This window comes from Sphaerodactylus townsendi, linkage group LG04 (assembly GCF_021028975.2).
Source record: "Sphaerodactylus townsendi isolate TG3544 linkage group LG04, MPM_Stown_v2.3, whole genome shotgun sequence".
Classification (NCBI taxonomy): Eukaryota; Metazoa; Chordata; class Lepidosauria; order Squamata; family Sphaerodactylidae; genus Sphaerodactylus; species Sphaerodactylus townsendi.
The window spans coordinates 101740002-101756128 of NC_059428.1; the positions used below are offsets into that span (position 1 = coordinate 101740002).

The 16127-nt window shown below is 40.2% G+C and overlaps 2 protein-coding genes across 5 annotated transcripts in view; one reads left to right on the forward strand and one right to left on the reverse strand.

Moving 5' to 3' along the window:
- Window positions 1-8652, forward strand: part of GAS6 (growth arrest specific 6) — a 47180-nt gene extending 38528 nt beyond the window's left edge. The window contains exons 14-16 of one of the 2 annotated variants that reach the window (XM_048494736.1): window positions 1353-1581; window positions 5757-5773; window positions 8072-8652. In XM_048494736.1, the coding sequence (XP_048350693.1) occupies window positions 1353-1581; window positions 5757-5773; window positions 8072-8122 (297 nt within the window). In that variant the 3' untranslated portion in view covers window positions 8123-8652. The remainder of the gene's footprint in view (window positions 1-1352; window positions 1582-5756; window positions 5774-8071) is intronic. The other variant, XM_048494735.1, reaches the window with a different exon arrangement.
- Window positions 8653-10205: 1553 nt separating this feature from the next.
- The window catches only part of TMEM255B (transmembrane protein 255B), a 74360-nt gene continuing 68438 nt past the window's right edge, over window positions 10206-16127 (reverse strand). For all 3 annotated transcript variants that reach the window (XM_048495519.1, XM_048495518.1, XM_048495517.1), the window contains 2 exons: window positions 12477-12620; window positions 10206-11102 (listed from right to left, as the gene is read on the reverse strand). In XM_048495519.1, coding sequence (XP_048351476.1) covers window positions 10935-11102; window positions 12477-12620 — 312 coding nt within the window. In that variant the 3' untranslated portion in view covers window positions 10206-10934. The remainder of the gene's footprint in view (window positions 11103-12476; window positions 12621-16127) is intronic.

The following is a 16127-nucleotide window of genomic DNA, read 5'->3' on the forward strand; positions in this document are numbered from 1 at the left end:
GGGTAAATATAGTAACCCTTCTAGTAAGCATGCTTAGGATTACGCGGTAAGTCTTTTCCTTGAAATTTGTTACAGATTTTGTGTAACAGAGGCACTAGTGTCAAATGAGTAGCATAGGGCAGTGGTGGCGAACCTATGGCACTCCAGATGTTCATGGACTGCAATTCCCATCAGCCTCTGCCAGCATGGCCAATTCCCAGCAGCCAATTGGCCATGCTGGCAGGGGCTGATGGGAATTATAGTTCATGAACATCTGGAGTGCCATAGGTTCGCCATCACGGGCATTGGGGAAGTATCTTCCTGGCACCACTGGAAAACAAGTGCTAGGCTACATGGATCAATACTGGGAAGGGGCTGTGGCTGAGTGCTAGAACAAGTGCTTTGCATGCAATGGTCCCAAGTTCAATCCCGAGTATCTCCAGTAAAAAGGATGAGGAATTACGTGATGTGAAAGGCCTGTATTTTAGACCCTGGAAAACTGTTGCTGGTCAGAGAAGACTGTCTTGGCCTTGCTAGATCCATAGTTATTATAGGGTAGCTTCATGTGTATACATTCATACAAGTAATCTATGAAGGACATGGGTGTTGGATAACATTGACCCGTTCCTCACGGGCCTCAGGAGCAGCAGTGCACCTGCATACTTGATGCCAGTGCACCCCCACCCCGGGGCTGTTCGCATGCTGTTATGCCAACGACCCTAGTGCCACTGGAACCCCTGAGGCTGCCTTCGCTCGGGGCCTGCTGCTTTAGTTCCTTCTTACCTTCTCTTGGCTGCCGTTGCTCTGCTGAAGCCAGGCGACACCCCCTCCCCCCGTGGCCATGGCAATGCCTCTAGGGTCGAAGGCCAGGAGGCATGTCCCCTGGCCTCTGCAGAGTGATGGCAGCCTAGAGGAGGTAAGAGGGGAACTAAAGCGGTGCGGGAAAACAGCGGCATCCACCCGGTGCCATTCGCTCAGCACTGGGTGGTTGCCACCATTTTTCAAAGGACTTGCTCATTGAGCGAATCAGAAAAACACCATTGTGGGGGAGGTGGGCCGTTGTGGCTTCAATCCAGCTGCGGCAGTTGTACAAAGTCATCCCCCACAATTGCATTTTTACTGCCCCCATGCCAGTCTTTATGGCCCATGCAGAACGGGCCATTGTGAATTTCTGGTAATGTTGTTAACTTCAAAATAAGCTTTGTTCAAAGTTTCTCCAGTAAGTAAAGAAAAGCAGATTATTTGAGGATGGATGCCTACCATAACTTAAAATGATTGGCTAAAGCTATCATAAGTGCCTTAAAAGTAAGGGGATGGGAGGTTTTATGAATATGTACCATTTCCATGTTGTTCCTTATTCTTTTGCTGTTCAGTTTGTTGTTCTGGCAGTGGAGAACAGAGTGGTATGCAGACTGGCAGTAAATATTTGCGATGAACAGGAGCATTTGGTTGACATTGTGATCAGCAACAGTCAGATATTGCTCAATGTGGATGGGACTATAGGACAAAGCGAGCTAAGCAATTTACAGCTCGAAGAGAACTTGACCATCTTGGAGAATTATTTGCAGTCATCTGTGAAGACCTATGTGGGAGGATTACCAGGTGATTATCAAATTTTACAAACCGTTGCAGTGATTCTTTCTAACACTTAATGAAACTGGATGTCAAGAAGATAATAATTGAAATGTAACATTCTCAACGTTTGTTTTTATGATGATCTGACTCAGAGAAGGATCTTTGCCATTGTTGGCTTTTTAAAAAATCACGTTGCAATGTGAAGGATGGCCCTGCTTTTGAAAGGTGAGAGTGAATTATAACTGTTCCTAGGGGAAAATGGGTTGTCATCAGGAAAGGAGCAATCTGTTCCCCTAAAGAAATCAGTTGTTAGATTATCGTATTATTAAACTGCACCCCATGCTTTATTTTCAGGCTTGCATTGCAGAGAATGAGGGTTGCATAGAAATTCTGAAGGGAAATGTACAAGAACGTAGTACTGGTAGTAGTAGCACCAAATCTTTTTTGGCATATAAGACAATACAAGTAAAATACAGAGAAAAACAAACACAACAAAAACAAGAACCAGATTTAAAACAATCTCCAAAGAGAATGATAACAAAGAATCTCTTTAAAACAGAGTGACACAACAAAGTTAAAAACAGAACAATCCTTTAGGGTGTATAATTTCTAGTAAAAACTTGGCCACCAGTGGACGAACTACAAGATCAGAGTTGTTTAGCACAGAGTTGTTTAGCAAGATCTTTTGAATATCTGAAATCTTGTCACAGTTCAAAGGAAGAGCGTTTGCATATTTTCCCCCAATTCCCTCATATTTAGTACAATATACAAGAAAGTACATTTATTCCTACAAGGATCTCCTTAGATTTACCATATAAGAATTTGTAACACAGAACTAATTCTATGGGTAGCAGTGATAAGAGTAGTGAAGTTAACTGTCTGGTCTGCTACTGATTTCCTTCAGAGAATGCAAAGGGGCAGCCTTTTATGTTGTTTCTGTCTTTTTCTTTCCATTCATCCATCTCCAGAAAAGCTGGGCCTTTTGATATTCTTATCAGAAGAAATTAAACTAAATTCATTTTACTTTCTATTAATAATATCTTGGGGGTCTGCTCTAATGTATATATGTGGGCCATAAAAAATGGTGGTCCCCAATACATGCTGAAACTTATTAGTGTGGCACAATTGCTCACAATTGGCCTTGAGCTTCTATATGTAGAATTTTCCTGTGGCCACCGTCAACTCAGATGGTCAAGTGAACAGACATTAATAGAAAATAAATAAAACAAAAGTGACAGACTAACCTGAGCAATGACTGATTGGATTTTAACTGGGCTGACTAGTATTGGCACCAACTCCCCCATCCCCTGCCCAAGGAGCTCACAGTTCACATTCGAAGAATCTTTTCTGCTAACTACCAGTTTTCTGGGGCTTTTGAGACTTCTCTTTGAATTGGTAGCCATGGCACTGTATCTCCCCTCACTTCCCATAGTTGGATCCTACCAGCTATTCTACTTACCCAGTTCCTCTGCTCACTTCAGTCCCCAAATCCCAATTTTAACTGTGTGCTAATGGGGTCTAAACTTGTTGAGAATGGGATGGAAAGAGACCTTTGTGTCATTATGGATTGCTCAATGGAAAACATCAACCCAGTGTGCCATAGCGGTGAAAAAGACAAACTCCATAATGTGGGCTATTAGGAAAGGGATTGAAAATAAAACAACCAGTATTGTAATATGCCTGTAAATAGCCTCACTTGGTGTACTGTGTGCAGCTCAAGTCACAGAGGACTGGAAAAAGCACAGAAGGAGCAACCAAGAGTATTAGGGGGTTGAAACATCTTTCCTATGACAAAGAGCTAAAAATACTGGGACTTTTCGGTTTAGAAAAAAAGGTGGCTGTGAGGGGATATGTGATAGAAGTTTATCAGAAGAAGAGCTGGAATTTTATATCCCCCGCCTCAATCCTCACCTTATTTTCATCTACTTCTTTCTCCATAATGAACAGGTGACTGTGGCTTGAATGCACTGGAAGATTTCCATGTAGTGTGAAAGATATTCCATACTAGGCCTTTGCACTGGGTTAAATGCAGTGTAGCTTTTTTTGTCACTTGCTCAAGATGCTGTACAAGTAATTTCTGAACACTGCCAGATATAGGGAAGAAAGCACTAGGTGTTTCATAAGATCCTGTGCAAGCGGAACTGTGCTGCTCATTTATGATTTCACTTGGGGATCACCGAATCTGAGCTTTTTCTTTATGTGCTCAGGTTCTGGTGGGCATTGCATGTGATGTGTTCAGAAACACATTCCTGTCATGCTGAACTTCTACATGCCTGGGTGGTAGGTCAGCTGGCCCTATTATAGCAGCCTGAAAAATGTAGAATGTCAAAGGAACAGGAAAGGGTAGGGGTAAGATACTACCAGGAATGTCTAGCAGGATTCTGATGCTGCATTCTTTAGTTGCCTGTCTTTGATGGGAAAGAGGCTTCCTTAATTTTAGGGCATCTTTATCTGCCTTCCTTTTTATATTTTATTTTTGGATGAGTGAAATCTGGCTGCCAGCTTTTAGAGTAACAAAAGATAAAACATAGTTGGTGGAAAAATTCTAAAGTATGGAGAAGTAGAAATGCTGGCAGAGTTTTTTTCTTCCTCAGTATTAAAAAAAACCCTTCACAGTTCAGCAGCTTTTATTCAGATAGCTGAAGAATTCTGCAAGAGGCAAGGTTTTGCCTGACTTGCTAGCCATTACTGCCCACCAGAAAGCTTGGAGGATTAATTTTAATCCTTATTCTGTGTAGGGAGAGGGGATGGATTGTGCTTGACACAGACATACTTCAGGAGATACAGTGAGGAACTGGGAAGATTCTGAAGGAAAGCATTCCTGAACGAAAGGTCCTCTCAATAAATCCAGAGCTGCATGCAAGGGGTGTTCTATCAGGAGATGGTATGACCCCAGAACCTGTGTAAAAGCCCCTTCAACCATCATAAGGGCATTTGTACCGGTGCAGAAATACTGACAATGGTGTTGGGGAATCACACAGCAGTTCAACACTCAGGGAACCTGTACTGTTGTTGAAGGGGGAACGTCTGGCTTTTGGTGTGGGAACATCCCCATTTGCCAGTATAGACTTATGCTGGCAAAAAGGTAGTTGCAGCCTATGGAGCTGCATAGAGCTGTTCTGTTGGGGGCGGGGTGGGGGGCAGGGTCCCTGTTGGCTTGCTGGCTTTCGTGCAGCACAGCTACCCACACCTTAGGATTGCACTGTGAATTGGTGGAACGGATCACACCGTCCAAGTTGCTTTTTGTCACTATGTATGGAGTTAAATTGAAGAGGATTAAATGATGATAGAGATGATATTATACTCCTGCTGCATTGATAAAGATGTTTAATTCAGTATTTGGTTCTTCTACAAGTTCTGACAAGTTCTCTCCTGGTCTCACCAATTCTTCCTTTGGGTGGGAGGTATTTTTGTTCCGTCCACTGCACCTATGCAGTAAGTCCTTTAATGTTTTCCTCAAGCAGTTTGACAGCATGATAAATAAGAAAAAAATGAAAACATAAAAAGAGAGTGGATAAATCACATTTGTTTGGATTTATCAATCATGCCTATAAAACAGTGGATATTTCCGTTTGATCTTAACAGATAAATCAGACCCTTTTTGCTGCATGATGATGAGTTTGCAAATGGTGCCAGGTGTCTTCTTTAAATTTGTGCATTTTGCTATTAATTTTCTTCAGCTATAACAAATGGTTTTGTGCTGTTGATTGTTATGCTAGATGTTAACACATACGAAACTGTGATTTTCAGTGCCATCTTAAGTGGCATTACACCCTTCTGAATCCAAGTTCAATGGACTTTAAAGGGTGTAACTCTGCCAGTGTTTCAAATCACAAAAAGAAAACACTCCATTGACACTTTCTGTTCCACCCTTTGCTTGAACTTTTCGCCTGGCTACTACACTTTTAACAGGAGCTTGGTTTGCAGAGATGAGCAGGTTATTTTATCTTTCACCTGCAAAAAACTTTGTCTGTTAGTTAATGCAGATAAAGATGCTCTTAGAACCTTAGCTAGAGAGACCAGTTCAGAAACACTGTGTGGGTGGGTGTATGGGTGGAAATCAGTGAGTCTCTATAGTTTTAAATAACAGGTGGATTGTGAATTAATAGTTACAGATAACGTTGACATAGGCTGATTTCTACATGTATTGGCTTGATACTAAAAGCTTATACTAAAATCCTGTCTCTCTCTTCCTGCTTCAGTGTTTACCTGGATACTGGTAGGCATCTACTAAAAGATTTTTAAAACTTCCAATGAAGTGTTGATCAAAAGATGTGTGACCTACATATTACCTTCAATCTCACTAGTGCAAATTTCATTCAGCACATTTGAGGACAGAAATCTATCATTTGGTTGATTCTTAACAATCTGTGAGACAGATAGGGGTGCTAACAGGCCTGAAGAAAAAAAAGTCTTGCCCCTTTAACTGAGGCTTAATGTGTGGAAACAGGTAGCTGAGGATTTGCATAGCATGGAGGCAAATCATATCTCCTAGTACATAATTTCCAATTCAGCCTCTGATAAACGGATGGGTCCCCCCCCCCCCCAGGCAGTTTAGCAACCCTAGTGAGATAAATATCTGTATACCGTATGCATGCCATATGCCTGGCAGTGAATCTTGCTTCTTTCAAAGAGTATAGATATGAGTCATTTGTGAAACAGTAGTGTACACTGGTTAATGTTTTGGCCTCAAAATTATCATTTGTTGTTACCTGCCATTTGTTTTATTGTTGTGTTTAAACCTATTAGGTGTCATTAGTTTATTAGTTTCAATGGGAACACGTTTTCAGGAATAACTGTCATTTCCTCACCCAAGAGATCTTCTCTGCCCATTTGTGGGACCCATTTGATTGTAATTCTCAAAGGAAGGGTTGACCACGCTATTTTTTGCAGTTTCTTCCCTGATGGGATTGCCAAGTGGGGGTAGGGAGTCTATTTGTCAATGGAACTGAACACTGCCTTCTCTCGTTACTCTAATGTATCTGGTTATTTTCTTCAGTAGCCCATCTGATTTTCTGATATTGGAACTAGGCTAGGAAAAAAGTACTTCAAGCAGTGTGGTGCAATAATGCTAGCGGGTGGGGTAGAATTTAACTCCACTTTCCCATGCCTTATCTGCAAAAAAAGTAGCCTTTGCTGTTCAGTTTACACTAGGATGGGCAGATGTATGCATGTGGGGTACCACCATTGCTGCTTTTAAACATTTCTAGTCCTCCATCGTCAGATCTTTCATGTACAAAGATCTCATATCCTTTCTTTTTCACTGCTATTAATGTGTGTGTTTACTACCATAGCAGGCAGGGGGCAGACCTTTAGCCTCTTCTTCTTTCTTCCCACCTTCTGTAGTCTACAACCTACCTGCCAGTAGGTGCAAGCAATATATATAGTTTGGTGCCCCAAACCTGAGCCTCATCCGTGCTTCCCATGCAGGCTCAGCCTGTGATATGAGAAATAGTTCTCACAAACAAGAATCACACATGTAGAACTGGGAAAATTATCCCCAAGCCTGCAGATCATTAATGCCATTGGTGGAAATACTGTATATGGAAATACTGGTCAAATTGATCTTTGTTTATTTATTGTTGGATTTATTCACTGCCCTTCCCTAAAAGGCTCAGCAGGAAGATCTGCTAACTCTTCAGATTCCATAACATCCTATCTGCCTAGTCATTCTTCCTTCCTGCTGTCTGTGGAACTGATATCAGTTGGCAAAGGCCTCAGAATAATGACCAAATCTGAATGCGTCCAGTTGTTACAGAATGGCATTAGTTATTGAATTTGGGTTAATATTAACTGTATTGAAGAATGGACATTCTGATCAAATTTTGCTTATATTGTAATGTACTTATAGAAGGCTTCTTTTCCATGCTTTCTCAATGCCACACCATTGATCAGCTGTTGACTATAAAGAATGTGCACTTTGCTCTTAGGATGGGCTAGGCTGCAAGCATTTCAAATGTGCATGTCTATGTCTTCCCCATAACAGAACAGCTTGTGTGTTCTGAGCATATTTCCAATTAATCCTTTGTGTTATAACAAAGGAGGGTTCTTGCTGTATAAGTTGTGTAGGATAATGATTAATCCAGTCCTTTTGGCAAGGAGATACTGGGGAATGCATTTTCCAGACAAAAGTCTAACCTATGCTGGGGCAGTCCCACCTGAAGGGCACTAAAGCTCTTGTAATCCCTGTAGAGCAAACTTGCCTTGATGCAAAAACACATCTAACGGTAACATCTTGTAAAGGAGGACAGGGGGAAAAATCTGAAAAGAGGGAAAGAGTGAGAGTGTGCTCCTGAACCTAGATAATTTTAACCTTTATTTTCAGAAATAGAAACCCAACAGCATTTCATGCTAAGAACATTTCTCTGAATTACACAGTTCAAGTATTTGTAAATCTAGTGTTGGTCATGGAGCCACAAACATTTGCAGAAGGACACTCGGTTTTGGTTTGTAGTTAGCAGGAACAAATAATGTGATAGCAGTGTTCAAAAACGCTTCCCTTTTCTTTGAACCACAGATGTTCCTGTTACTTCAACTCCAGTCACCGCTTTCTACCATGGCTGCATGACAGTGCAAGTTAATCTGCAAACTCTGGACCTGGATGAAGCTCTTGACAAGTCCAACGATATCACATCTCATTCTTGCCCTCCAATAGAGACTGCTCAATAGATGCAATTCAAACACTCCTAAGTTTTATATTAAATGCTTTCTTTTTAATATATATATATATATATACATATATATATAAAGATATAAATTATTCAGACTTCCAGCACTGTGTGTATAGATCTCTTGGACACTGAAGTTATATAGAGCTACTGAAACTCAAATGTCAGATTAATTATTGAAATATTTCTTTGCTTTGGAGAGTTTCAAATGTGTAATATATTTGTAAATAGTTCAGAAATAACCCAAAGCTACAAACGATTGCCTAAGGTGAGTAGTTAAGAGACAGATCGTATCTGTTATGTTGCAACTGGTAATATATTCTGCGTGGACTGGAAGATTAAATATAGTTCTGTATTTTTTTATTACCAAATGCTGCTTCCTGACTTAGAAAATATGAAAGAATAAAACATGAAACTTTTTTGGACTTAACTGCAGCAAGGGACAGTCTTTGGGCAGATTTTTTCCTCCTTTGATCTGTTAATATTGATGTTAGTTAAATTTGGTATCAATTATTTATTTGCTAATAAGATTTTGCAGGTGGCTTTTTTCCTAGGGAACAGTCTTCACATGTTTGTCTATGCAAACCTGGATACAATAGGATTCAATATGACCCTACTGGCAAAAAGCCATTCTTGATTTGGACTGGTTGAGCCCCAGTGCTATGGACTTGCAAGATATGCCATCCCCCCCCCCCCCCCCCCCCCACACACACACAGGGTTTACAATACCATGGCTACTTGGACTAGTGCTCTTTTGGGATTAGCTTCAGAAGCCCAATGGAATAATCAGTCGTTAGTAGGGAAACAAAGTACAACAGACACTGAGATGCATATTTCACAGCTTTCCCATGCTGCCTGGCGTTCTGCATAGGAGAGGGAAGGTGCCGCTGGTTCAAGGCCCCTGGCTAGTGAAGAAAGGCCGATAGAGGCTCCCTGAACCAAAAGAGCTTGGTCTTCCTTGCTTCTCTTTTTCACTTCTCTTTTCCCCCCCTTTTGTCTTGTCATTAAATAAGCAGTCCTCTGGAATGCCAGGCTCTTGCCTCGAGTTAGGTTCTCAAGTGCTCCTAGAAAAAGGCCATAGAAAAAGACTGCAGAAGGTTAGTCACCCAACGTGCATCTTCCTCCTATCCCATGGGGGGTAATATAGGCATTGCAGATCCCATCTGTGATTGCAGATCCAACCTCTTTAAACCTATAAAGCTCTGTATGTGTGTCTATTGGTGCTGCTCAAGAAGTGGGTCCCTCCCCCCGATGATATTATTTGTTCTGATAAGGACTGTTTAAAATACCCAACATAATAGTCTTCCTACATGGAGAAGTTATAAAGGGATATAGGAGGTACAGTAGAAGGTCTCATAATATCATGTCTCATGTGGTTCCAAGTCAGAGCAGACTTCCAATAAATTTTGCTGAACTTTTAGCTGTTATTTACCAAGAAAAAAATGTCATCTTTAGCTTCTTTAATATTTTCTGTCCATTTTTGCTCAATAGAATTAGTATGGGGTTTAGTATGGGGTTTTGGTGATTTATATGGATCCAGACTGCTTGAATTTTCAAGTGGGTGTGCGGGAACAGGAAAGCCCTCTCCTTATCCCCTCCTCCCACTGTGTGCCCAAACTATCAGTATGCAAAGGGAATGGAGACCTTTGCTCATTTTCACTGTTCCCTCACTCCTGCGCCTCTCCATTTAATGCCCGCACGCTCTTGTGAAACACAGTACTCCTTTTCCTTAATGAGTGAAGTGCACCTAGAGAGGAAGATACTCTATTTTCCGTCCATAGATAGAGAAAGTGGCAGGCAGCTAAACAAGTGACAGGTAAGGAAAATTATAGCTAACTCGGCTGGGGAAGGTTTGCAGTGGGAAAATCCCATTGGTACTGAAAACCTCAGCAAAAACTGTGAAGAACGCATCCGCAGAATAAGCCTTTATGTAGGCCTTTATGTACCAAGAATGAACATACATAGTTTGATGAATCTATAACATATGGAAAAGATTAGCTTTATTTTATTGTGTTAAATAGGACACAGCACAATATTCACACAAAAAGGACAGCCTCAAATATTTTAAAATAATTTGATATCTCATATGTACCCTTTGGAAAAACAGTTCATACTAACTCTGAATGCTTTCTCTGCCTTTCCTATAACATGCATAGAGTTAACAAGTACAAATATATTACACACAACATGTTTTATTGTAAAACAAGTGAGCTAACTGCAGATTAATTATAAGAAACTGAAATTAGGCAACCAGAGACCAGCACAGGGGATCCACACACAAAATTGTTTGTATTGCAGATGTGCACCAGAATTTCTCTGCCATATGGATGGAGCTGGCCATTCCCACCTCACTTGAATGTAAACGGGCATCACTATTCACTGTCTTGGGCCTCTTGATAGCATTTGTGGCCCTCTCTTGAGCATTACTCTGCTTTCTTTGAAATGTCTAATGGAAAAAATAGCAACTGTGGGGATGGAGCAATAATAGCAGAAAAGACAGGTTGAAAATGACCACATGAAACCTAGTTTAGAAGATATGCCTGCAATACGTTTTCATGAATTGTCTTCTGGTTGCACATGGTTTGGGTATAAAGAGGATCAATATCATGCCACACAACATGACATCCATAGAAGTCTGCTAGCACGGGCAGCACGCCCAAGGTGGAGGTTTCTCTTCTTGAACCTTACAGTCTGTTGACGATGATCTCCAAGCTATGGGACATAAGGTGGCGGCTTTTCACCAGACAGGAAATAGGTTGGTGTATATAATGGAGGAGCGTTGGGAGGAAGACCATAGTTGGAGCTGGACTGAGATGGTGGCTGAGTGTCCTCAGATAATGAAATATCAGTAGATGAGGATGTTGGGAAATGGTTGATGGGCTGTAATAAAACGAAAAGGGGATAGCTCTCAGTGACAAATTTCAGAGCTATGTTTGTTGTAGCCAAAGCAACAAAAACACCTCACAGTGCCTTGAAGACCAACAAATGGAATGTGTCTTGAGCTTCGACAACAGGTTCATAATAAAAGTTTGCTTGTCTAAGCTGCCAAAAGACACTGCTGTTATTTCTAGCTTTCAATGATTTATTGCCAACTAGATTTCAGGAATCTTAAACATTCACAAACAGGACACAGTTGAAGACCATTTTATTAAGGACCACCTTTGGCTAAAGCAACCCTAAATTATTATTTTAAGTTTTACTTAAATTTAAATTGGAACCTTTTATGTATTTTATTAATGTTGTAAGCCACCTTGAGCTCCCTAAGGAAAATAGGCAGCTAATAAATATTTTAAATAAATAAATAAATAAATAAAATATATTGATAAAGACTTTCCTAGCTGGAATCAACTGGCTGTAGTGGGTTTTCCAGACTGTGTGGCTGTGGTCTGGCAATTTTAGCTCCCAACATTCAGCCTGCATTAATGGCTGGTATCTTCAGAGGCATGTCAATCTCAGCTGTAGATGCAGGCAAAATGTTAAGAGCTAAAACTACCAGACCATAGCACACAGCCCCCCAAAAACACAACAGCAAAATAAATAAAATAAGCACAAAAATAAAATAAACAGGTAAACAAATAAAATAAAACAAGCATAATTTACAGGCTGAATTCAGAGGTCATGATAAACTGCTAATTGTGACATTTCATTGCTGTTTGGGTTTGTAAAGCACGATTTTTCACACCACTGAATTCACCTTTGAGTCTACTTTGCAACAGAGGCAGAACAAGAAAGAGGATGTCTTGGAGCTAGGATTGAGGCAAAAAGCAAATAACTGGTTTATGTTGTGTGTCTTGTTGCATGATTTGTTACTCATGTCTTGATGTCCTCTCTATCAAGCTGTCTCTGATTGCAAAGGATATATTTCATTGTACAGATCATTGCTTTAAAAACTACGAAAGCTGCCACAATTGTCTCAACTTCTGCTTTGCAGACATGCAGTTTGTTGGCTCAGTTTTTAAAACTATTAACAGCAATATATATTTGAGATGATCCACTGCATACAGATTTACAGTCAGGGAAGAAGACGGTCTCATTCTACATATTTCTTGCACCATTAATACATGTAATGTTGATTGATGAAGCATTATTTAGGTACAAACAGACCACTAAATCAGAACTTGCACAAGATGAGAAGAGGCAAGCCCCTTCCTCTCACCAAAAGAAGCTCCCCATGACCAATGCAATCCAGCAATGCCACAATGCAACAGCTGACATTTAGACAAAGCAGTAAAGCAAAACTCCTTCAGCACCTACCTGAAGAGGTAAATGATAGGATGGATAATGAGGGACAGCAGCTGCTGAAGGACAAAACCCAGTGTATGTCAAAATCTGCTGAGCTGGATTATAGAGGATCTGTGGTGGAGGAGCAGAGCTGAAGGCAATTTGGGCCATGGGAGCCTGTGTAACACAAGAAAGGAATCAACCAATGTTTTGCTTGTTTACCAAGCCCTGATTTTCATATTCATCAGATTGTTTTTCAACATGTTCACTGGTGAGCTACTATGGGCCATACTAGGCAGTGTTGTGACCACGGGTTTGCTGCATGTGGTAATTTTAAACTCACCATAAAAGCCAATCTCTTTTTTCCTGGCAAAATTATTTTTGACAAAACATGATTACAACAGAAAAGGAAAACGTGGGAAAGGAGGTAACATACTGTAAACGAATCTGCATTAATTATCAGTTATACTAGACAAATATGAATTCTGTTTCAGCACAACAATGATTTTAATATATGAATTCACTGAATCTTTCCATACTTAATTTAAAATTATTTAAATATCTATGAACAGAAAAGAAACTTAAAGATCATGATAACAACCCTTAAAATTAGATGAAACTTTGCATTTTATCATACCTAAGATTTTTGAACAGTATCTGTAAATAACTCAAAAATACATTTCTACATTTCTACACTGGCAGATTGAAATCATGATAACATCAAAATTACATTACATTTGATAATACTTAAGATAAGGCTCCCATTTAAAAAAAATTAATACACAGTTCTCCTGCTTACAAAATTAGTTAATTTCTCCAGTTGAATTTTGGTCTTTAGTGTTTTTTTTCATTTCTATGTGGATCAGTATCTTATCTTTTTAAAAATTATTACAAATCTACCACGTGTGAAAAAAAGAACCAGGTTTTTCTTGACTTTTCCAGCATGTGTCCTTATATTTTTTTTATCCATTATCTTAATATCTTCTGTTGTATACCACCTATAAAACATCTTATGCCAATTTTTTCAGCAGCTGGCTGGTAGTAAATTTAATGTTTTTTGTCCATAATGTTTCCCAATGCTGAAAATTAATCTCCTCTTGAAAGTTCTGCATCCATTTTACCATACAGTTCTTGACTTCTTCTGTTTCTGAATCATGTTCGAGTAGTATCTTATAAATTCTCCCCATTATGTATTGTTTCAACTATTTCTTTTTCAAATTCTGACATTTCTCTCAGGACACCTCCTGTTAACATTAGATTTCTCAGTCTTAAAGCGATTTGGAAGTATGTCACCCATTGAATGTTTTTCCCTTCTTCCTTAATTTCTTGCCAAGGTTTGTTTTTTTCTCTTGGTTGATAATCATATCTTTGTATAATATAAATTCATTGCACTTTTGGATAGTCACTTCCTAATAAGCTTCTACAGGAGACATTAAAGGTGAGGTTGACAAGCTTAATCATTTAGAAGAAGAAGAAGAGTTTGGATTTATATTCCCCCTTTCTCTCCTGCAGGAGACTCAAAGGGGCTTACAATCTCCTTGCCCTTCCCCCCTCACAGCAAACACCCTGTGAGGTGGGTGGGGCTGAGGGAGCTCAGAAGAGCTGTGACTATCCCAAGGTCACCCAGCTGGCGTGTGTGGGAGTGTACAGGCTAATCTGAATTCCCCAGATAAGCCTCCACAGCTCAGGCGGCAGAGCTGGGAATCAAACCCGGTTCCTCCAGATTAGATACATGAGCTCTTAACCTCCTACGCCACTGCTGTCTTGATCCATATTCTAAACAACCCTCTGCTCATTACATGCCTTTCTTTCTGATATATTTTTTTTTCAAATATGATGACTTTTCCATATATAACTATGTACTCCAATTTTCAGCTTGTGCCTTTCTAATTTGACTATTCGTTGTCCTGAGTTTTTAAGCCAATCAGTAATCCATACTAGTTCAGCTGCTTGATAATAAAGCTCAATATCAGGAACCGCAAGTTCCCCTCTCCTCTTTTCATCTTGTAGGATTTTAAATCTAATTCGGGCAGGGGGGTTGTGATTCCAAATGAATGCATTTATATCTGATCATCAGTCTCTTAGTGTCTCATCTGATATAAATATTGGTAGAGTTTGAAACAGGAAATTTAATTTTGGCAGAACGATGAAAGCCCAGTTCTGATCCAGTCTGAGGAATGGCAAGACCAGGCTTATTTGCACCTTTTTTATTTTTTCAGTGCCAAAAAAGTCTTGCAGAATTTTTAAATGGTGAAAATCTTCTTTTAAATGGTGTCAGTGGCCACAGTTCAGAGCCATGCAGGGATGTAGGTAAGGGGGGGGGGGGTTCCTCAGGTTCAAACCCCTCCCATTACATGTCCAGCTTGAAACAATGCATGGAATGGAACAGCCGGAAAGTCCTCAGTCGCTGAACCCACCCCATTAGAAATCTATACCGACGTCACTGGATCCATGGCTACAGTAACATCTATTCTGGCTTCAATATCTTCCCCAAACAATGCCCTTATCTAGGCAAAGTGCAGTCCAAATTGCAAAGAACTGCACAAAATTGAAAGTCCATGTCTTTCTTTGACCCAATAAAAAGGTAAACTGCTTTTCTTGGCACCCCACCTTCTTTGGAAATAGGAATGTGATTGGCATCTGATTGCAAGCAGGGAGTGTGATTGGCATCTGATTGCCTGTATGACAGCTATTCAGTTCCTAGCAGATCCCAATCAGAATGAGTTGAATAGTTTCCCATTTCTAAACATTTCAGGACAAATGACTGCCATTGTTAAGCAGATGTCTTTCTGCAGACATTTGTAAAAAGGTTTTTTTGCATAATCAGATAAGTTCCATTGTAGAAGTAAAATTGAGACACATCAAGGTCATTCTGCTTAGGTAGCTACATCAGGAAGAAATTATTTCGCTAGATCATTCTTCTTCAGCTTTTTTGCTGTGTACATTCCATAAAGAAAATAACCTTGACAGAAGGAAGTAGCAAGCAGAATCAAATGCAAACAGCAGCAGCAAACCCAGTAAGTAAGAGGAGTGACCTTGCTGTGTTAAGCAGATGCCCCTTTCACTGGGAGGGGGGAGCTGGAGGAAGCGCTGGAGGATTAACTCAAATATATGTCTGTTCTAAACCATTTCACGGCCATGATCAGTGGGGAAAGGCAGTCTAAAAACCTTTAAAGAAAAAATTGGATTATACGTGTACAGTCACTGCTGTGCTTCTTCCATGCTCCAGAGGATGTGCTTATTTTTTCTACAGTCTTTCTTAGAAAACTTCCCTTCCTGCAGTTGAAGAGAATACAGCAAGGCAAGTAAATGTGAAGGACCAAGGTGGGGAAACTGTTCCACCCTCCTCGTAGGAACAATTTGACTACCAGCCTACAGCAGTACCAAGTGATCTATACAGGCCCAGAGCCATTTTTGAAGAACCTAATCATCCTACCCTAGAGAGTTAGTTACTACCCATGACCCCTTCACTTACTCTTACTGTCTTATATTCTACATGCTTTGCCCTGTCCTGTAGTCTTCAGTCCTAAACCTTAACATTCCTCTGAGGGAAGGGGGAAGGCAAAACAAACCTCAACAACTATTGCTTCAAAAATTTAACAGGAAAGATTTACACCCCCTGCTTCCTGTAGACTTTGTATTTTTCAAAGAAACCCTATTACACAAATATGTGTACCAGGTTCT